At 22.0% G+C, this 23,532-nt stretch overlaps 3 protein-coding genes across 4 annotated transcripts; all 3 read left to right on the forward strand.

Annotated features, from left to right (window-relative positions):
- Positions 1–3,360, forward strand: LOC122498265 (esterase SG1-like). Its single transcript, XM_043605927.1, has 5 exons — positions 1–329; positions 574–721; positions 1,071–1,416; positions 1,931–2,293; positions 3,309–3,360. The coding sequence occupies exons 1-5, from the start codon at positions 124–126 to the stop codon at positions 3,314–3,316; spliced, it is 1,071 nt and encodes a 356-aa protein (XP_043461862.1). The 5' UTR covers positions 1–123; the 3' UTR covers positions 3,317–3,360.
- Positions 3,361–4,958: 1,598 nt separating this feature from the next.
- On the forward strand, positions 4,959–14,306 carry LOC122498276 (sodium/calcium exchanger regulatory protein 1-like). 2 transcript variants are annotated; one of them, XM_043605945.1, is made up of 3 exons: positions 4,959–5,198; positions 12,580–12,851; positions 13,890–14,306. In XM_043605945.1, exons 1-3 carry the CDS (start codon positions 5,129–5,131, stop codon positions 13,941–13,943), a joined length of 396 nt encoding a protein of 131 aa, XP_043461880.1. In that variant the 5' UTR covers positions 4,959–5,128; the 3' UTR covers positions 13,944–14,306. The 2 variants fall into 2 exon arrangements, with proteins under 2 accessions (XP_043461880.1, XP_043461881.1); XM_043605946.1 differs by lacking the exon at positions 4,959–5,198 and adding an exon at positions 11,950–12,111.
- A 679-nt stretch (positions 14,307–14,985) lies between these two features.
- LOC122498278 (transmembrane protein 161B) lies at positions 14,986–23,128 on the forward strand. Its single transcript, XM_043605948.1, has 10 exons — positions 14,986–15,229; positions 16,834–16,937; positions 17,443–17,698; positions 17,881–17,960; positions 18,152–18,367; positions 18,455–18,571; positions 20,108–20,248; positions 20,440–20,614; positions 21,177–21,434; positions 22,352–23,128. Exons 1-10 carry the CDS (start codon positions 15,227–15,229, stop codon positions 22,469–22,471), a joined length of 1,470 nt encoding a protein of 489 aa, XP_043461883.1. The 5' UTR covers positions 14,986–15,226; the 3' UTR covers positions 22,472–23,128.
- The last annotated feature ends 404 nt before the right edge of the window (positions 23,129–23,532 follow it).

Raw genomic sequence — 23,532 nt, forward strand, 5'->3', positions numbered from 1 at the left:
TCGAATATAAATGTATTATTTTGCGCTGATAAAAAGAAGTTAAAATAAAAGAAACAAAAAGCATTGTTTTTTTGAGATTTTTATGATATTTGTTGTTGTAATTTAGTTGAATTTCGATCAGCAATGAAATTCTCGTTGAGATATTTTTTTATTTCAACAATTTTATTGTTAATATTTATTAACAAATTTGTTAGGAAATGTCATGGGGAACCAAAAGTGATGATTGGAAGTACAAGAATAGAGGGCATCCACATGGTGACTAGAAATAATCGAAATATTTCTGGATTCATGGGAATACCATATGCGGAACCTCCGATTGGATTATTGAGGTTTGTCTATAATTTGGATTTTTTTTTTTTTGCTTATTAAATTATATTTGTAAATTATTTTGCTTATTGAAGAAAGTTGTTAGGCTCTAATGGTCTCTCGATTATGTTTATAAATATAAATTTGAGTCTCAAATAAATATTTTTGAAAACTATTATAAAAAATAGAAAAAAAGAAAAATTGAAAGAAATTGTAGAGAAAAGTTTAAGAAATGGTTGCCACAAGTTTATTTCTTTGCCTAATTAGATTTAGTAATCCGATTTTAAAGGACTTATCAGGAAGCTATTTATCAGCAAATAAGGAAGGAAGTGCTTGTACTCAAATGACAAGACATGGTGAAAAGAAAGTAATTGGAAATGAAGATTGTCTATTTTTGAATGTCTACACACCATTGGTAAATAATTTTATTTATTTTTCAATATATATACATCATTGCTAAATAATTTACAAATACTCGTAACAAATATGGAGATGCGACTCTCCACCTGCGAACGCCAAGGTCACCGTTAGATGGCACTTCAGTGCAGATTCCTCGCTACCTGGTGGCAATCCCGGCGTTCTCAATTGGAAAAAATTAAACTACCATGCTACCATATTTCAAAAACTTATTTATAATCAAAAAAAATATTTTTTTTCAACAAAAACTTTTGAACATATTTTATCCCCTAGGAAAAATTAAATACGAATAAAAATAAAATACTTATTCTTTATTTTTGAGATAACTTTTTTCTTCTTTATTGTAGAAATCATTTTCCGGTGGAGAATCATTATTACCTGTTATGATGTTGATTCATGGAAGTGCATTTCTCGTTGGCAGTGGTAGTAATGAGAGTTTAGGTCCCAATTATCTTTTGGACAAGAACATTGTCTATGTGAGTATAAATTATCGTCTGGATATTTTTGGTTTTTTGAGCACTGGAGACAATGTGGCCTTGGGTAATTTTGGTATAAAAGATCAACTAGTTGCCCTTCAATGGATACAAAAATACATTCGACACTTCGGTGGCGATCCAAATCAAGTGACACTCATTGGTTACAGTACAGGAGCTGATTCTGTTAATCATCATATTTTCTCAAATCTCACCAAGGGTATTTAATTATTAAATGAATAATAATTAGAATTTGATTTTAACTAATATTAAAAAATTCCATCAGTCTGAAGAAAATCCACCATCTTTTAATTAATAATTATAATTATAACAAAAGTGAGGCTCTCCCAAGAAAAGTATCTAAAAAGGTTATGTTTATAATTTTTGAAGTAAAAATACAGAAAAAGAATTATTAAAAAAAAAAAATTACTGAAATTCCAGTCTTCATTGGATCAAAAATATTCAATATAATAACCGGTTTCGAGTTTACATAATTAAAAAGGAATTTTTAATCAAGATAAATCTGCCACGAACATAACCTCTGTAACTCCTTTGATTGTTAGGTACATTTTTTAAACACGCGTCACAATTATTGGATTTTTTATTTCTTCATTTATTCTTAATTAATCTTTAAAATATTTCTTCCCAAATTTAATTAAATTTAAAAAAAAAAGTTTCTTTCTTTTCTTTTTCTCCTTGATTTTATAGTAAAAATTAAAAATTCTGACTACTAGATTATTTTCATCGATACATTATGCAAAGTGGATGTTCATTTACTGCCCGCTCGTACAATACAGCTGAGAAAAGTGCAAAAATTGCTAAAAATGCTGCTGAATATTTCAACTGTTCAACTGAGAATTCAAACTTACTAGTCGATTGCTTAAGAGCTATTGATAATAAAATATTAGTTAATAACAGTGATATTTTTCCCAAAATAAGAAATATTTTCCATTCCACATGGTCACCGACAATTGAACCAAAAGTTCCAGGCGCTTACATTACGGAAAATCCTTTTCACATTCTAATGGGAAAAAAATATCGTCATCTTCCGGGAATAAGTGGCATTGTCCCCGACGAAGGTTTAAATTGGATTGCCTGTAAGAATTTAAAATTAAAAAAAATAATTTTTCCTAATTAAAAAAATAATTAATTTTATACTTTCTTTTATAATTTTATAATTTTGTTTTATAATTTTATAATTTTTTAAAAAATTTTATAATTTTTTTTTATAACTTTTTAACTAATTTTATAATTAATAAAAAAATTTAATATGATAATTTTTAATTGCATAATTTGATTTCAGCACTTTATGTGAACGACAAACTTTATAATAAAATAACAGAAAATTTCGAACAATTTTTAACTGATATTTTCATCTATTTTGATGTGACTAGAAACATAACGGAAATTGTATCGGAAGTAAAACAATTTTATTTCAATAATAATGTTTCGAAGGATAAAAATATAGTAGGTTTAAAAGAAGAAATACAACAGCAAATAGAATTAAAAAAAATTCTAGTACCAGGATCCATTTTTTTTTAATTCCTATTCGAGTATTGGAAGTAAAATAAAAAATAATAACGTAAAATAATTAATTGATTGAAGAGTTCTTCTATGCAATAACCACTCGCATATATAATACTCGAAGCACAAAATGTTCGTTATTGCAAACTGTTTTTAAATTAATTAACTTTTTTCAATGTTTTCTAAAATATTGAAATGTTATGTGGCAAAAAAAAATAATTATTATGTTTTTTTTACATCATATTATTTTATAATATTAGGTATACATTTTTTTATTATTATTTTATATTTATACTCTCCAAATTTGAATTCTGAAAAATGTTTAATAATTGAAATTAGTGACTGAATTTTTTGCATTCGAATTAGTAATTAGTTACTAATAAATAGTAACTTCTGCTAATTTATTAGTAAAATTTACTAATTTAAAATAAAAATGTCAGTCACTAATTCAAATTTAAAGAGTATATTTATTTTTATTTATTTATATTTATTATTTATATTTATTTATATTTATTATTTATATTTATTTATATGAAATAAAATTTTTAACAAAATGAATCAATAACAATTAAATTTGTATTTTTTCAGATTCTTAAACAATTGTCCGATTTTACAGGAGATTTATTTAAAATCTATCCCATCATATTTTCATCAAATATTTATGCTAATTGTACAAAGGTACCTCTTTATTTTTATTTATTTAATTATAGAGGATTAATTAGTATGTCAAATAAAGCAACTCGCAATAATTGGAATCTTGGAGTGGCTCATACAGATGAAAATATTTATCTTTATCCACAAAAACCAACAGTTCCAGTGGAAATAAATAAAAATATTTTGAAAAACGATTCATTTATCACTGATCTTATGGTAGATTTATGGACATCTTTCACTATTAACGGGTATAATAAGTTTTTATTTTTAACAATAAATTTTAGTAACAAAAAAGTTGCAAAAAAATTATTTAGAACAATAACAGTAATAATAATAAAATATAATAATAATAATAATAATAATAATAATAATAAAAATAATAATAAGAATAATTAATAAAAATAACAAAAGTAATAATTGATAAAAATAATAATAAAAATAGTGAGTATAATAATAAATTATAATATAATTTTTAGAATACCAACAACGGAGAAATTATGCGAAGGTACAAATTCATGGAAACCTTATCAGCCAAATTCGAATGTTTTGGAAATTGGAAATAATTCAAATACTGAAACAAAAATGGTGCAATCAATTTTAAATGAACGAATGAAATTTTGGGAGCGTATGCAACATTTGTTAATTGATAATTTTCTCTTGTAAATTATATAAATAATTAAAATTTTAATTAATTTATTAAATTAATTAATTAATTAATTTAATTAATTAATTAATTAATTAAATATTTTTCTAATTAATAAATTGTAATTTGTTATAAACAATTGTGAATTTTTCTATAAAATTTTTTTGTCCATTAAAAAACCGAAGTTGAGAAAAAGTCATAAGCGCGGGGAATCGAACACTCACGAACTTATCACCAACGTTCGGATGTCGACAACCTAACCAACCGAGCCATGAATGTTTATTCAAAAACTTATAAAAATAACCTAAAATTTGTTACTTCTTAGGTATATTTTAGGGAGCGCGTCACATTTTAAAAATAATTGACAAAATATTTTTAAAAGTTGCTTAAAAACTAAATGAGAAAATAATAAATAAATAAATTAATAAATAAATAATTATGAAAAAAAATATTTTAAACATTATTTTTCGAAATTTCCTACCTTAAAAAATATTAAAACGAAAATAAAACTAAACTTCATAAAACTGTTTTAATTAAACAAAATATTTTAAAGAGTTGCTTAAAAAATAAATGGATAAATAATAAATAAATAGATAAATAAATAAGTATAATATATTATTTATAAATAAATAATTTAATTAATTAATTAATTAATTGAGCAATTAATAATTATAACAAAAAAATATTTGAAAAATGTTTAAAAACATAAATTTTCACAATTATTTTAAAAAATTCCTACTGTAAAAAATATTGTAAAGAAAAAAATGAAACTAAAATTGGTGAAAATTTCGAAAAAGAAAGAAAAATTCGAATTTTGCCCATGGCTCAAAATAGTTAAGGGGCGTTCCTGATTGTAGACACTAAAACCCATATGTATATGTATTGGTGTGTAAACAGTGTGTGCGACATTCGTTGCATATATGAACCGGCGTGTATTAGTCTTTTACAACGTACCAGTGCCATTCAGTTTCTCATGGAGTTTGCCTGAGTTTGCCGGTGTCTGAATAGGAACGAGGATCAAAAAATATTTTCTCCTCTAAAATAAAATATCTTATTTTTCTCACACTTTAAATTTCACTTCTTATTTTGAGAAAAAAAGAAGAAGAAAAAAATGGCTTTTCTTGGCATAAAATATAAACTTGCACAGAGCGAAAATTTTGAGGAGCTCATGAAGGCATTGGGTATGTTGAATTTTACCTTTTTTACATTTTTTTCCCCTTTTTTTTTGCAACAAAGTTAAAAACGTGCGTGCAGCGCTCTTGTTAAAATCAATATGTACATGGCGCAAATTCCCTTATAGGCAATTTTATGGGCGTGTTTATTAGTTTAGGGGTTTCTTTTTTTTCTTTTTTGCTATTATGTTTGCATATTTTTCTTGTACTTTATACAATGTATTCTTTTTCACCCGATTTGCGTAGATTTAGAAGAAAACTGTTAATTCTCACTGGAGAAAATTTTTTTTTTTTGCTTTTTTTCTGTCTTTAAATTTAAAGAAAAAATTCTTTGAATTACAAATAAAAAATTGCAATTCTTTGGGTATTTTTAACTAAATATTTTTTTAGCCCATATTTTATTAACTCAATTTTTTCCAACTATTTTTTATACTTAATTTTTTCCATATATTTTTTTTACCTAATTTTCTCCATCTATTTTTTTACTTAATTTTCTCCATCTATTTTTTTTACTTAATTTTCTCCATCAATTTCTGTTTACTTAATTTTTTCCATCTATTTTTTTTATAATTTTTCTCATCTATTTCTCTCACTCAATTTTCTCATCTATTTTTTTTACTTAAAATTTGTTTACTAAATTTTTTTATCTCGTATTTTTATCTAATGAATTTGAAAAAAGAGCTATTTTTAAATTGCTAATTATTTTGCTGTGGGGAAATTTTCTTCTTCGAATAAAAATTCTTTTTTTTTCTGGAAAATTCTGGAGAAATGAAATTTTATTCGAAGAAAGAGACTAAATTTATTTTAATTGAAATTTTCATTTAAAATATATATATATATATATAATTCCCATAAATTATATTGATGAAAATTATTCTAAGTACATGTTAGGTGTTTCTTGCTGCTACAAAATCGCAAATAAGAAACCGGTTTTTCTACCTAGCATCTTGAGATCAAATTTCAATTCGAAAGCATATATACTTGATATATAAGTTTGCAAATAATCTACTACAATAATTAAAAAACAATCGATTTCTTCATTGTCTAGATTTATTTGTATTAAAAAATGAAACATTCTCTTTGTAATAAAATTTTTGAAAACAAATTCTTTTTATAGATTTTAATTTTTTTCTTTTTATATAGATTTTTAACATTTTCTTTCTTTATTTTCGCATATTTCTTTCGCTTTTTCCTTTTCCTATTTCCACATTTCTTTTTTATTTCCATATTTCTTTTTTTTCATTTTTCTTTTTCCACATTTCTTTTTTATTTCCATATTTCTTTCTTTTTCCTTTTTCCGCTTTTCATTTTCATTTTCTTTTTTTTTATTTTCATTTTTTCCCTTCTTTTTCGTTTTTCCTTTTTTTCTTTTCTTTCCTTTTTTTTCCATTTTTCCTATTTTCCTCCTTTTCTTCTTTCCATCTTTCTTTTTTCTTATCCTTTCTTCTTTCCATTCGATTCTTATTTTTCATTTTTCCTTTTTCTTTTCTTTTCTTTTCTTGGTTTCCATTTTCCTTTTTCTTTCCCTTTCTTTTAATTCGCATGTTTCATTTTTTTTCTTTCCATCTATAAATGTGCATTTATATCAATTAGAGCATTTTCCAAGTAAGCGCAAATTGATGGTTACAATTTAAAATCGAATAAAACTGCTTAACTCACCTTCAACATGCAATCTGAAAAATTACGAACAACTAATGTTATGCTTTTACTGCAGTATTTTTATTTTTATAACATAAATCAATAATTTCCATTTATCGAACAAAAATATAATAATGTAATTAAAAAATAAATAAATGAACTTTAAATTCGAAAAATTATAATAATTCTATTTATAAAGTAAAATTAAGTTATAATAAACATTTAAAATAGAATAGAAAAAAAATTACTTAATATTTAACTATTTGCTCATAATTTTTTTCTAAAACAAAATTATATAGTACTAATTAGTACTAACTAATATTAATAATAAGCAGTGACTAATAATACTATTTAGAGTAATAGTTAAAATTACAAATTAGTAATGACTATTCAAGAATATATTTTATTTTATTATTAAATCTTTTTTGTTATTAAAAAAAACAAAATATTAAGTATATAATTAAAAGAAACAGTAATATTATTATTACTGATTTTTTTTAATAATTATATACTTAGTGCTTATTACTATAAGCACTAAATATTACTAATTAGTAATAACTAATAGTGTTAATTAGCACTAAATAGTAGTACTAATTACTAAGAAAATAATAGCGTTAATTAGCACTAAATAATACTACAAATTATTAATAATACTAATATTAAGACTAATAAAAATTTAAAGACTATAATAATTTATAATTTTTTTTTTGAAATAGTGACTATTAGTGGTATTAGTTAGTACTAATTAGTACAATTAATTAATACCACTAATAGTAATTATTTAAAAAAAATAATTTATAAATATTTTATAGTTAGAATCACAAAATTTAAATAAATAGAGAAAGGTAAAGAAAAATCAACAATTAAAAAAATTATAATTAATTAATTATTTATTTTTTTCGCTTTCCAGTAGAGTTAGTCCCCATTTTTTCATAATTTTAATTAATTTTTTAATTCGTATTTAAAAAAAAATTATTGTTAAAAAAAGAAATTTCTTTCGTAAATAATTTTTTTTTTTTTTTTTTTTGGGCGAAAAATAAATTTTTCATCATCTTGACCTGAGACACATTCCTTTAGGAGAATTCTAATAATAAATTTTTCCTGATGAAGATGGAATTATTTAATGATTTACAATTGATTGTAATTATATGCCAGTGTGTGTACAAGTGCGTGCGAAATGAAGAGCTTTTATCAAGATAACGAGGTTTTCCGTTTCTCTGTCTCATCCTGTCTTGAATTGTGCCAGTTGGAGAACATAGTATATATAGTATTAAATTTAAAGATCATTATTAATTAACTTAAATGACGTTTAGAATTATAATTACAAATAATCGAATCAATTTTAATTTTAATTTTCTTTTTTTTATATAATATATATGTATATAATTCGCTGCATATATACGAGTACGATGACCCAACGATACATGTTGCGGGCTTCCATACACCAGACAGACCAATTGTAGACCAATTTAGTATTTGAATTCATCTTCGGTCGAGGTTAATAAATCACAATCGAGTCGAACCCTCCCTCGACATTTTTACCTTTCATTGAATGTCTTTTCGAAGAACGTCGTGCGTTCACAGCAATTCACAGCGAGAAATGTGTGTGAATCGTAATTTTAGACTTTCGTTCCCTACTTTGAGAAAAATTTATTTTTTACTCCAAAAATACATATTTTTGTTGGAATAAAAAAAATTTTAGCCAACCATAAAAAAATGTTTGTAAGTTTGTATTAAATTTTATAATTGAATTCAACTTTTATTGAATCAAATTTATTATATGTATTGAAAATTTTTCAGACTAGAATTTAAAAATAAAAATTAAAAAAAGTAATACCTTCTCATATGATATAAGAATAATGTAAAAAATTAAAAATAACTTTTTCTTTTCTCCATTTGAGGAAAAAGAATAATTAAATAATTTTAACTTTGTCTATTACAATTTTTTAATAATAATAAATTTTAATTTTATGCACTTTAAAACTATGAACGTAGAGTTAAAATTCTATAAATAGTTTTTTTTTCGTTTTTAAAAAAGCGAATTTCGATAGAATTGAACATAAAGAAAAAATCCATAAATGCATTGTTGACCGCAATTCTAATTGAAGGGAAATGCAAGTCTGCTCTGATGCAATATGCATTCTTGTTATTTGCATTCCTACTTATATTCATGCGATTTCTATAAATTGACCGCGTCAACATTCAATTGGAAAATTACATACTCATCCATATCTCTTAAATTGAAACTTTGCTAAGTTTGTATACAGAAACATTTTTTTTTCCCCTACTGCAAATCAATATAATACACTATTCAGTACATTATTACTATTTTTTTTAAGTATTAGTACAATATTTTTTATAGAAATAACAATATTTTTATTCGGTAATTTTTCTTATTTTTTACTGAGAAAATAAATTTTATATAAATAAAATAATATTTTTATTTTTATTCGGTAATTTTCTTCATTTTTTACTGGAAAAATAAATTTTATATTTAAATAAAATAATAAATATGTAATAGAATAATTTTTTTAGCAGTACTTTTATTCTTACTTACAAGCAATATTTTTTGTTTATTCAGAGTGTATAATTTTATTTATTTTTAAAAAATATTTTTAAAAAAACATCTTTACTTTTATTTATTTTTTACTGAAAAATTACATTGCGATGAAAAAAAAAATACAGTGCGATGAAACAAATATTAAAAAAGAAGAGAGAAAAAAGTGATAAAACTCAAAAAAATGGAGTTAAATTTTAATGGATCGTAAAACTTTGTGTTTATAGTGACAAAGGATCTCACCGAGACAGTTCATCTTGTGTAAAATCAATTACAATTTCCGGTTCGAGAATTAGAAACTTACATTGAAGGGCAATCAAGTAATTGCAAAAGGTCACAAAATCTTTTTCAACCAGTATAATAAACGGTTAGGATCCATTCACATATAGAGTGGATGCTGCAATTTACTATATAGAGGCGTCAATGTATAATTTTAATAAAAAAATAATGTTTTACATTCATAATGCTTGCGAAAGTAAAAAATAAATTTTTCAAACTAAAACAAAGATAATAAAACAAAAAAAACTTATTTATTCATTTTATTTACTATTATATATTCAGGTTTTATTTTTTTCCGAAACTTTTAATTTTTAATTTTTAATTTTAGTGTCAATTATATTTTATTTTCAATAATAATAATTAAATAAAAGATTTTGAAATATTATTTGGTCTAATGGCGTCAGCCATTAGGCCAATAATATTTCAAAATCTTTTATTTCATTATTATTATTATTATTATTTTTCCTGAGTTCAGGAAGCGTTAAAAAAACTCAAAAACTCCTTTTGGAATTTTAATTTTAACTTTACAATATATATTAAAATAAAATGAATAAAAGAAAAAATTCATTATTTGGTGATAAAAAATGTCTCTCTCTCTCGTAACATCCCCTCGATTTATAAATTGAAGGGTCAAATTTTATTTGAACTCAGCTATACAAGTTGCAGAGAACTTTTTTTTTATCAATTATTATTCGCTTCTTACTTCTTATATTTTCATATCAAAAATTATTCTGCAAAAAAAAAAAAATGGATGCTGAGAGAATAATTTGCAAATTTTATTTTATATATGATATGCACCTTCACGCAATAAATTCTAAAATTAAATTTCACGTTTTACTTAAATTACTAAAAATAATTTACTCTATGCAATATTTTATCATATTTTGAGATAAGGCTAATCTCGCATGAAAATGATGAATCACATGCGTACCTTGAGAACATAAAACTTGTGTATATGCTATAAGCGCAAAATTTCTGTACTTTATCGTCACTTGCATTTTACAAAAAAGAAAAAGAAAAAAAGTTATAAGAGAAATTAATTTCTTAAATTCCTAAAATTTAAATTGTTTTTCTAAAATAATTTACACTCATCTCGATAAATTTAAATTAATAAAAATGTCTACTAATTGAAATTATTAGTAGTTTTTTGAAAATATTTTTTAAATCATTAAACTTTTTTGCTTTCGAATTAGTAAATTTTGCTAATAAATTAGTAGAAATTACTATTTATTAGTAAAATTTACTGATTCAAAAGTAATTACTAATTCAAATTAGTAAACATTTTTACTAATTCAGATTTAAAGAGCACATTAAAATTTCAAAAATGACAAGTTTAAAAAAATTAACATTTATTTTATGTTTTATTTTATTATATAATAATAATAATAATAATAATAATAATAATTATTATTATTATTATTATTATTATTAATTCAAAATTTTTGGAAGCCACAATTTTAAAAATAAAAGATATTTGACCATCAGGTAAAAGAAATGAAAAAAAAAATTATTACTATTATTAATTATCAAGCAATAAATTAAAATAATTACAAAATTAAAAAACTTAATTAAAATTCATTCATATATCCTCAATTTAAAAAAAAACATGTTTGTTTTTATAAGTTTAGATAATATTTGCATCAGAGGATGTGCGGTTAATTAGACGAAAAAAAAACAATAAAAAAAATAACACAATAAACGAAAAAAAAATATTATCAGACTGTGCGGTTCTTTTTTTTTTAGTGATAATTGCTATAACACTGCAATCGCGTCACTGCACTGATTAATAAAAAAAAAAAATTTCTCAATAATATATTCTTTGAATATGTAGGGTCAAACTTCAATATTTTCATATTTACTCTTTTTCTTTTGCTTCACTTCACTTATTACCTCTTATCGCAAAATTTTACTCCAACTCTTATTATTTAAAAGAAAAAAAAAAAAAAAACAGATTCACCACACTGATAAGAAATTCAATAAATGTATTGCTTTTCTCACGATAGCCTTTAGTATCCATTTAATAGTTCTTCAGTTCATAAAATTTTCAGTTCAGTATAAAAGAAAAATAAATTTTCAGAAAAATTGCGCATAGTTGTAAAAAAAAAAATAATAAACAATACTAAATAATAATAATAATAATAATAATAATAATAATAATAATAATAATAATAATAATAATAATAATAATAATAATAATAATAAACAATAATAGTAATAATAATAATAAAAGTAATAATAATAATAAACAATAATAGTAATAATAATAATAATAAACAATAAAAGTAATAATAATATATTAATAAATAATACAAAACATAATTATAAATTATAATAATAAAAATAATAGAAAACTAAAAAATAATACAAAATATATAAAAATGTCATTCTTAAACAAAAAATACAAATTGCAATCGAGCGATAAATTTGACGAATACATGAGAGCAATCGGTAAGGGAATTAACAAAATATTTCCAGTAACTCTAATTTCATTTTCTAGAAAGAAAAGAAGTGCTTATGTTTTTACTTTCAAAAAATAATTCAAATAAAATATTATTTCAAATAAAAATAATATTTCCAGTAACTCTAATTTTATTTTCTATTTAAAGAAAAGAAGTGCTTGTGTTTTTTACTTTTAAAAAATAATTCAAATATAATATTTAAAAATTAAAAAAATTAATAAATTTTCTGTAAAAAATAGTGAGTAAATGAGAAAATAAAAATAAAGAAGAAAATATTGTTTTAGACGCACAATTAAGGAAGCGAAGAAAAAGAAAATTAACAGAAAAGATAAACAGAATAATAATTAATTTATTAAAAGATGTTAAAGATATTAAAAATATTAAAGAAAACAGTAAAGAAAAATAAGAAAAAATTTTTAGAAAAATGGAAAATTATTTGTATAATCTTTTTTTTTAGGTGTTGGACTCGTGACTCGAAAAATGGGGGCGGCTGTTAGTCCAATTGTTGAAGTCACTCTTGATGGTGACGAATATACAATGAATACAACGAGCACTTTTAAAAATTCGGTAATCAAATTTAAGCCGGGTGTTGAATTTACTGAGGAAACACCTGACGGAAGGGAGGTGAAGACCACTATTACCGTGGATGGTGATAAAATGACTCAAATTCAAAAAGGCGAAAAGGATACAATTATCGAACGAGAATTCACACCAACTGAAATGAAAGCCGTATGTAAATTTATTAAAAATCACTTATATAGTTTTTATATATTTTATATATTTTTTATTATTTTATTTTTTTGTATTTTATTATTTACCTTTTATTTTTTGTACTTTGTATTTTACATTTTTTATATTCATTATATTCTATAACATTTTCGCCGCAGAAGAAGGAAATTTTATTTTTATAATTTTTAGAAATGAAGAATATAATACTCGCAAAATAGAATTTAATTTTAAAAATTTAATTAGAAAATTATCGACAAATAAATTATCACTAATTTTTTAATAGAATAAATAGTAAATAATTATTTCACACACGCATATTTCCTGTGTCACTAATTATCCATTAATTAATCGTTATAAATTTAAAAAAAAAGATAAATTCTTATAAATTTTAAACGTATAAAAATTTTATTAAGGTTTAAAAATAAATTATATTAATTTTAGGTATTAAAATTGAAAATAAAAAATTTTATTAAAAATTTTAATTTAAATGCAAATAACGATGAAGTATAGAAAAAGTTTACAATACAAAGTATAAATAAGTGAATGTAATTTTTTTATTCTACTGGGGGAAATAATTAATCGATCAATTAAGAACTAGGATGTGTTCATTAATATCGGTAATTTCAAAGGAATTAACAATTAAAAACTTAATTAGCACATTTTGTTCTCGTGACTAAAATAATTTAGAATCATTTATAGTGTAGTTCCTAATGTGCGAGTTAAAATAGACACGTAATTTTCTATATCTTGTGTTAATTTTTCTTCTTTTTTTTCACTTTTTATTTAATAATAATATATTCATCTATTTAAACAGACTCACATATTCTTATCAGCATTGCCTTGGGTCTGTAAAAAAGCGTCGAAAAAAAAGAATTAACTATTTTTACTTTATTCTTTAATTTTAAAATTACATCTTACTAATGGTCACAAATATTGTAAAAATGGTCGAATTTAAAAAATTTAAAAACAAATGCTGTGTACGTATAAAAAAAGAATTTTTGAACTAAATAAAATTTTTTTTTAATTTTATTTTTTCAGATAATGAAGGTGGATGATATTGTCTGCACGAGAGTTTACAAGGCACAAAATTAATTATCTTACCTGCGCGAGGAATAATATAATCAACTTTCAATCTTTATATTATTATATTATAAATATAATAAATGATCTGCACGAATTTTTAAGAATGTAAATTACATTCACTATAATTATTATAATTGCGACAAAAAAAAGAAACATAAAATGAAAGTATAAAGCAAAACAAAAAGAGGAAGTAATATTATCTTCTTTTTATAAACAAAAAAAAAATCAATGCAATAATTTCTTCGAAAATGAAAATTTTTTGTTCTACCTACATTCCTCTATATTATGTTTTTATAAGTTTTCTCTCGTCAAAAATTAGTCGAGACTAATTGTCATGCATTTTTCACGAATAAAGCTTTTTTTTATTTAAAACAAAAGGTGTTAAATTTTTATCCTTTGGTCGTTATAATAATTTTTTAGTGTAATTTAAAAGAGTTAATTAAATAAATAAAATCCTTCTGTAGTTTCTTAAAAAAAATGTTTACCATTCTTTTTTTTAATTTTTACAATTATTTTCTAAACTTTTTTTACTATTTTATAAATTATTTATATAAATTTATACAAATAATGAAATTTTTACCATTTGTTTAATATTTTTACTTTTTTTTTCTAAATCCACAAAAGTTCTTTGCATTTTTAAAAAAATGTTGGTAAAAAAAATTAGTTTAAATTAATATTAATTTAAATTAATTATTTTATTTAATTATTAAATAATTATTGAACAACAATACGTGTCAACAACAAAAGTATAATTTATTTATTTTATTTATTTATTCAGTATATACGGGCTTAGGAAAATTAAAAAAATGCCCTTCAATACAAATAGTTCTTAAAATAAAATAAAATAAAATAAAATAAAATAATAAAAATATTATAGTAAATAAAATAAAAATATAGTAATAAAAATAATAGGATATATAATATATAACTATATATTTTTTTTATACGTATATATATGTTAGTACAAAATTCGTAAAATTGGCGGGAAGCATCGAAAGACTGACAGAGACGTCTAATGTGACTTTCGCGTACCAGAGAAATGAATATTTCTAGCAGACGACAGATAAAGTTTTACCAGGAAAGTGTCTCTAGTTCATTTTGGAATGTAAACTATTTATAAATGTAACCCAAGTAAAAATAGTAACTTGCAATGACCCTTAATAAATCAGAAACGAAAAATTATAATGAAAAATTTTTTTTTATTCTAAATTCTTTATAAATTGTGCTCAAATAATTGTGTTACATGCCGGTTATTATTTTTATTTTCGTTCACACCCTGCATATATTTCATTATGGTAAGTATATATACATTATTTTCTATATTTATTTTTCAATATATATACAATTTTATAACTGCGAAAATATCACATAAAACAATGATGATATTATAACACAACAACATTACTCTCTAAATTATGAATATTTAGTAAACATTCACGAAACATTAATTCACAACACAGTAATAAGAATTTTTATATTTTTCACTAATTTTTTTCGTCGTTTTTCACCTAAAACTTGAGTGGTATAATGAATTTTAAATATGGAACTGTTAACGAAATATATTTTTTATAACTTATTTTGTTATATTTTAGGAAAAATTAAATTTATTCTTACTATAATGTGAATTAGTGTCTGAATTTTTACTATTTATAAGATTTAGAGTGTTAAACTACAAATTACAATAATAGGAGCAATGAAACTACAATAACTACTGAATTACAATAAACACTGAAGCAACATTAAACAAAAAGAATGGCGATGACAATAATAAACAATAGACAACAGTAAACAATTATAATAAAACAAGAGAAAATGGGCTATAATTATTATGGAGAAAGTACAACTGACATTAATTGAGAATATTTCCTTTACAACAATTGTGGACAATACAAATCTGGCAATAATAATAAAATAACAACATAATATAATAACAATTCAATAACAATGCAAAATTTATCAAAGAATATGTTTGCGAAGAAATGTCCCCAAAGTTCTGAACGTTCAAATAAATGAAATTTATTTATTTCTTCTTCAAATTTTATTGTAAATTGTTGTGTCAAATATTAAAAAACAATAAATTATAAAGATCCCAAATGTTTAATTTTGTTATAAAAAGCAAAAAATTTCGTTTATTTGAATGATCAGAAGTTATGCGGATCATTGCGAAGAAAAAATTTTTAAATTAGTTTAGTTAGTTAGTATTTTTTGTAAATGAAAATACAAGTGGAAATTTTGTTAACATATATAAATTTAGCGGTAGAAAATTTGTAATTTTTATAGTTTTTGTAAATAATACCGAAATGAATATTGTTATCCTCCATAATGCACATAAAATTATATGAATTAAGTAATTTATATTTGACGCAAATAACTATTTATTGAATACGAATAAAATACTTGGATAAAATAAAATACTTAGATCTAGTAAATTTTTACTTAGTTCAAATATATAATGGATAAAAGACACATATTGTAAACCATTTAATTGAATCAAATAATTTTTATTTCATTTGAATAAATTTTTTTTAATGTAAAATTATAAAATAATAGAAACTTTTTTTATTGTATAATTATAAATAATAAAAATTTTATACAGTAATTTAATTCTTAATGTTTAATAAATAGTTCACTGAGATAAAAATATGTTTGAGTCAAATATTTCATGTTATAGTCAACCAAAAATTATGTTTGAATTCTACTTATAATAATTTTGATTCAACACCTAATAAGTTTGATTCAATAAAAATTATATTTAATTCAATTATAAAATATATTTAATTAAAACATATTTTTTTGGTTGGCTGCATATTTTTGGACTTAAAAAAAAATTAATATATATCATTAATATAATAATTAATATAAATCATTAATATAATCATTGATATAATCATTAATATAGGCGTTACTAGGAGCACAATTGGTCATTACTCTAGTAATGGTGAGCATTATTCAAAAATTGAGTCCCCACTTTTCATTTGCTAGATGGCTTTTATGTTCTACTGGGTAAGTAAAGTGGTAACTTCCTCTTCATTACTATAAACGAACTAGATATATTAATAATTTTATTATAACTAATGATTTCTTTTATATAAAGAAAAATGGAAAATTATATCTCCACAGTTCCATTGACTATGAAATATAATTTCTTCTCAACACATGTTCCTAAAGTTCTAAACGTTGAAATGAACGCAAATTTTTTTTTCAAATACAAATTTTATTACAATAACTTTTGCGTAAGGCGTCAAATAAATAAGTTAATTATATTGAGAAGCCAATTTTTTTTTAAATGAAAGACGGTAAATTTTATTTTTAAGTCATTTGGCCAAACTAAATTTTACCATCTTTTATGTAAAATAAAAAAATTTCTTAATTTTAAATTTGTTTTTGATTTCGTTTGCAATCAATACTTTATTAATTATTTTTATTATTCTTATTTTATTATTTTATTTTTATTATTATTTTTTATTATTTTTATTCTTTCGAAATAAAAGAATTTAAAAATTTGCAGGTTGACTCGCTTTTTATATCCCACCGATCAGGAATTAAGAAGCATTGCTGGCATACAAAAGGAGAAACCAAAAAAAGGAAAACATCAGGAAAATGATAAAGTTGCGGACGTCTTTCAAATTCCACGAAATTTAGATATCACACTTGAGAATGCTAAAGTTTCAACACTCGATGTTGTGCATTTAAAATTCTATTCGGACTATATGTGGCTCTTGGATTTTTCCATGTACACTGGACTTGTTTATACATTAACTGAGGTAAAATTTTGCAAAAGATAATTTTTTTAATGGCATTTTTTTTACTATTTTTTTTCTCTCTGTTTTAATAATTTTTCTACTCAACATAATAATTACTGCTTGGTAGAAAAGTTATTAAAGGCGAGAAAAAAAACAATTTACTAATGAGTTGACAAATAATTAAAATTGTTTCTTTTTTCTAGATTTACAATAGTTGGTATCCAATTAAAGATGAAATTAATCTCAGTATACTTTGGTGTACTCTTGTTGTGGGTTTTGCATTGTATCCTTTTACTTACAAATCTACTACTACTACTACTAATTATTTATTTATTTAATATTCAAATTGTAAATAAAAGAAAATATTAATTAAAAATTAATTTTTAAATAAATTAAATGTTAAAATAACTTTATTCTATTGTGACTATTTTCTCTTGGAGAAACAATATATTTTTTTCCTGACCTATTGTGTAGTAAGGTTTTACTTAACCTTTGGGTTCAATATTTCAAAGGTGAAGAAAGTATTGGCGAAAGATCAACTTGCATTGTCACTGGATTTGCATATCTTCTTATAGCAATGATGATTCTTATAATTGACGAAAATACCCTTGAAATTGGTTTGGAGAATGCTTACACGAGTTTCAATCACAGTGCATCGATATTTTTAGAGAAACAGGGTCTCAGTTCAACGTAAGAAAAATAGTTTTATTTTCATAATTACCTATTTCTTCTTCTCTAGATTGAAGAAATAGAAATTAATTGTTATTTTCTTTACAGTGGTCCAGCGTCAAAAATTATTGTTAAATTTTTCCTGGCAGTTTCGTGTGGATTTCTAGGTTCGCTTTTCACTTTTCCTGGTTTGAGAGTATCTAAAATGCATTGGGATGCTTTAAGGTATATATATCTTATTTATACTTTGAATAGATCTTCATTTTTGGTACAATTTAAATAATTATTGAACTGCAGGTCTTTTGCCCTGCAGAAAAAATTGTTTACAAAATAGAAAGTTGGTTTTTTGATTTTCCTTTTTATTAATAACAAAAAACTGATTGTCGTACAAAAAAAAAAATAATTAAAGAAAAACAATTGTTTAAAGAATAAGAAAAAAATTATTATAGAACAAAAAACTATTGAAGAACAAAAAAAAATCTATTAAAAGAACAAGAAAATGATTATAGAACAAAAAACTATTTTCGAGAACAAAAATACTATTGTCGAAAAAAAATTCTTATTACAGAACCAAAAAAAAAATTAAAAGTCGGTTTGAACAAAAACAACTGATTTTAAAACGAAAAACTAGTTAAAGAACAAAAAAAATTGTTTACAGTACAAAAAACTTATTATAAAACACAAAAACTTGTTGAAGAACAAAAAACTGATTGTAGAACAAAAAACTTTTACCAGAATTGAAAACTGGTTAAAAAACAAAAAATCTGTTTGTGAAACAAAATACTAGTTAAGAAAAAAAAATATTGTAAAATAGAAAAACTAATTATAGAATATGAAAACTAGTTGAAGAAGAATAAAAACTATTAAAGGTACAAAAAGATGATTGTAGACCAGAAAAACTGATTTTAGAACAAAAAAGTAAAAACAATGAAAAACAAGTGAGAACAATATAAAAAAAATTGATTAAAGAATAAAAAAATTATTATACAGTAAAAAACTAGTTGAAGAACGAAAAAAATCATATTGTATAACAAAAAACTGATTTTAACACAAAATACTAGTTTAGAGAACAAAAGAATTGTTTACAGAACAAAAAAAAAATGTTGAAAGAACAAAAAAAAATAATTTTAGAACAAAAAAATAGTTAAAAAAAAATTGTTTACAGAACAAAAAAACTGATTACAGAACATTAAAACTAGTTAAAGAACAAAAAAATCAGATTGTACAACAAAAAAACTGAGTTTAACACAAAAATTATTTAGAAAACAAAAAAAAAACCTTTGCAGAACAAAAAAAAAATGTTGAAGAAACAAAAAAACTGGTTTGAAAACAAAAAAACTAGATAAAGATAAAAAAAATTGCTAAAATTAAAAAAAAAAAATGATTTTAAAACAAAAAAAATAATTAGAGAACAAAAAAACTGTTAAGCAAACAAAATAACCTTTCGAAAAAAACAAAAAACTAATTGTTAAACAATGAAATTTTTAAATTAAAAAAAATTGATTTTAGAACGAGAAACTAGTTAGATAACAAAAAAACTGTTAAAAGAACAAAAAAGTTTATTGTAAAAAAGTTAAAGAACAAAAAAAAATTGTTTAGAGAACAAAAAAGCTGTTAAATGAACAAAAACAACCGATTTTCGAATGCAAAACTACTTAAAGAACAAAAAAGAAAAGAAAAACGTTTAAGAAAAAAAAAAAAAATAGTTAAATAGCAAAAAATGTTTGAAATAATTTTAAAAATTAATAATTTTCTTTTCAGGTACAATAAGGATAGGAAAATTTTAATGCTCTTGGCAAACATGAGTTACGCTTCACCTCTATTATTAGTAAGTTTGTGGTTCAAACCAATAAGTCGTGACTATCTCACAATACGAGTTTTCAGTGGAATGACGGAACCACTGTAAGTTTTCAAAAAAACTATGAAATTTCACTAATTTTTCCTTTCTAATTTAATTAAGTTGTTTAATTATTATTTTTCTTCTTCAATATTTAATTTTAAATATATAAATAATTTGAAATTATAAAATAAATATCTAACGTACATTTTAATAGAAAATGGAAATTAAAAAATTCTACTATTTCTCCTTCTAGAATGACTCCAGCAGCTTTTGAGAGCGCGAGGCTGATAGCAATAATATTTGTAGTTTTACTAAAATTGGCACTGATGCCATTGTACCTGCAATCTTATCTTAATCTCGCGAATCAAAGACTAGAAATACAGAAAAAAGAGGCTGGTAGAATATCAAATATAGAATTACAAAAAAAGGTTTGTTTATATTAAAATTTCATTTTTATTCTCTCTTTTTGTTAATTAATAATTTAATATGCAATATTAAGGGGAAATAAGTTAAGAGTAGTTTAATTTAAGAATTCTTAATATACATACTTCTAAATTGAATTAAAATTTAATAAATTATAGTTTGACATTAATATTTAATTTTGTTGATTTATAGAAAATAAAATTTTATTTCTCATTTAGTTTATTAATTTATTTAAATGAAATAAAAATAGTAAATTTAGAAATTTTTTTTACTGAGTGCATATACAAATATTATTTATTTTATTATTTAATACTTATATTAACTTAATATTTGTTAATTAAGTAATTTAATAAATAAATAAATTTTAAGTGTATTGTACAAGTAAATTAATTAAGGAAATATTGAATATAATTCATTATTATTTATTATTTTAATATTATTTATTAATATGATATTTATTATTATTATTATTTATTTATTTATTTATTTTAAAGAAAACTTAATATTGAAATAAAAAATAATATTTAAAATTAATTAATTAATTAATTAAATATTTTATCATTATAGATAGCAGCGGTATTTTATTACCTTTGCGTGGTCGCAATACAGTATATTGCACCTTTGATGATGTGTCTCTTTTTTACTCTAATGTACAAAACACTCGGTGGTTACACGTGGGAAGGTCTTTATAAAGGTGTTAATTTGGATGAGTGTCCAATCGATGAATCGCCAATGATTCCATCGACTATAACCTCAGACGATTCTGAGAAAACTGTAGCTGAAAGTGCTCAAGAACTTCAACTTGCCTTCAGCTCGTTGAAGCAAGTAAGTCTCAATTCTTTTTTCTACATTTTTATTCTACTTTCTAGATTCGTTTTTTCGTTTGTAAATTTTATTCACTTTTTTTTGTTAATTATTATTTTATTTTCTTTTAATTTATTTTTTATTTTCTACTTTTAGTCTAATTTTTACATTCAATTTTTCTTGTGAAAGTTAATTTGGAAACAAACAGTATTTGACAAAAATTAAGAGGTCCTTGAAAAAATACCGAAATTGAAATTTAATTAATAAATTTTTTTTGTTTATTATTTTTTTGTTTATTGTCTTGAATTTATTTTTTGTTTTCTACTTTTATTTTACTTTCTTTTTTTTTTTTTTTGTTTATTATTTTTTTGTTTATTGTCTTGAATTTATTTTTTGTTTTCTACTTTTATTTTACTTTCTACAATTCTTCATTTCGTTTGTAAGTTTTATTTCTCTTTTCTTTTTTTTCGATTATTTTCATTCAATTTATTTTTTATTTTCTACATTATTTATTCTTTTTTAAATTCTTTTTATATTTTTAAGTTCTATTTCTTCTTTTGTTTATTTTCCTTAATTTATTTTTTATTTTTTACTTTTATTCTACTTTCTAAGTTCTTCTCGTTTTGAAAGTTTTAATTTTTTTCATTTATTATTTTTTTCTTCAATTTATTTTCGTTTTTCTACCTTTATTCTTCTTTTTACATTATTTTTTCGTTTGTAACTTTTATTTATTTTCTTTCCGATTATTTTTATTAAATTTATTTATTTTTCCATTTATTTATTTTCAATCTATTTATTGTTCGAATTATATGTATTCAATTTATTTATTTTTTCATTTACTTTTTTTCAATTTATTATTTTTTTTATAAATTTTTTTTAATTAAATTTTTATTCAATAAATTTTTATTGAATAAATTTCAACTCACTTTTTTTTGCAGATTTTCACCGTGGATGTATTCAGAGGGGTCATGGGCTTTGCAACATGGTGGAGTTGCTTCGCTCTTTTTGCGACCACATCCATGGGAATGGTTTATCAGTCCTATTTTTCTAATATTTGAATAAAAAATATTCAGTTTACTTCCATCCAGTTTGTTGATATATTGCTTAATTTTAAGAATTTAATGAAAAGAAAAGGAGGAAAAAAAGACAATTTTCATTTTCATTATATTTATTTTCTCTCTAAATTTTCTTATTTTATAAAAATGACTGCGAGACAATTTTGTTTTCGCGTATTTCGAATAAATCGAAAATGCTAAAATAAAAGAATAATTCTTTTTTTCATGTCATACACGCACACATCGCAGAAGAAATAATTTTTCTTTCAAGAATTTTTGAAATTTTAATTAAAAAATCTTTTCTTTTTTCAAATTAATAATCTTTTCTTTCTGTAAAAAGAAAAGTGCAAAAATATTTTCTCAAGCAGAAGAAAATTGTCTGTAAAACAATTGATCTAGGGAGAAAATCATTGAAAAATGTATTGTGCAAAAAAATACTGTACTGTAAAAACAAAAAAGAAAAAAACCGTAATTTTGAAAATTTGTAAATTAATATTTTGATGAAAAAAAAATCATTTGTATTTACAAACATTACAAAATTCTTATTTAACTAAAATAGATATATGATTTTCGTGCTATTTTCTACAATGCGGACTTGTGTGATGTTTTTTGAATTTTGCATTTTTAGAAAATGAAATAAAAAACAAGGAAATTTGAAAACATTTTTTTTTCATTATTTTGTCTTTATTCTTTTCCTATTAAAACAATAAATTCAAGAATTTTATAATAAAGTAACAAAAATAAAAAATTAACTAAAAAATTTTTAAATAAACCAGAAAATTTTTTTTTTAAATTTAGTTCTACAAAATATTAAAATAAAACCGAAAAAAATTTTTTTTTTAAATTTAGTACTACAATATAAATTTTTGAATAATTGTTTCCATCTCATTTTTTTCATTCTCATATTGATTTGATTTATGATATAAATAAGGAGTTAAAAAAAATTCCACAAAAAGAATTTTCGAAAATTTCTTTTCTTTCTTCCTCTTTCTATTCTCATTGCCAGAAAAAATTGATTTTCTTTAACTAAAAGTAAAAAAAAGCTCTTCACGAAAGATTAAGAA

Source organism: Leptopilina heterotoma, unplaced genomic scaffold, assembly GCF_015476425.1.
Source record: "Leptopilina heterotoma isolate Lh14 unplaced genomic scaffold, ASM1547642v1 Lhet_144, whole genome shotgun sequence".
Taxonomy (NCBI): domain Eukaryota; kingdom Metazoa; phylum Arthropoda; class Insecta; order Hymenoptera; family Figitidae; genus Leptopilina; species Leptopilina heterotoma.

What these genes read in the sequence shown, in the direction of transcription:
- LOC122498278 (XM_043605948.1), top strand. An exon ending in CTTGTTGTGGGTTTTGCATT is followed by an intron (nt 17,961 to 18,151) that starts GTATCCTTTTAC and finishes CCTATTGTGTAG; the next exon opens with TAAGGTTTTACTTAACCTTT. An exon ending in ATGCATTGGGATGCTTTAAG is followed by an intron (nt 18,572 to 20,107) that starts GTATATATATCT and finishes TTTTCTTTTCAG; the next exon opens with GTACAATAAGGATAGGAAAA.
- LOC122498276 (XM_043605945.1), top strand. Translation starts at nt 5,129, where the DNA reads ATGGCTTTTCTTGGCATAAAATATAAACTTGCACAGAGCGAAAATTTT. An exon ending in GGAGCTCATGAAGGCATTGG is followed by an intron (nt 5,199 to 12,579) that starts GTATGTTGAATT and finishes CTTTTTTTTTAG; the next exon opens with GTGTTGGACTCGTGACTCGA. An exon ending in CACCAACTGAAATGAAAGCC is followed by an intron (nt 12,852 to 13,889) that starts GTATGTAAATTT and finishes TTATTTTTTCAG; the next exon opens with ATAATGAAGGTGGATGATAT.
- LOC122498265 (XM_043605927.1), top strand. Translation starts at nt 124, where the DNA reads ATGAAATTCTCGTTGAGATATTTTTTTATTTCAACAATTTTATTGTTA. An exon ending in CCTCCGATTGGATTATTGAG is followed by an intron (nt 330 to 573) that starts GTTTGTCTATAA and finishes TTGCCTAATTAG; the next exon opens with ATTTAGTAATCCGATTTTAA. An exon ending in TTTCTCAAATCTCACCAAGG is followed by an intron (nt 1,417 to 1,930) that starts GTATTTAATTAT and finishes TCTGACTACTAG; the next exon opens with ATTATTTTCATCGATACATT.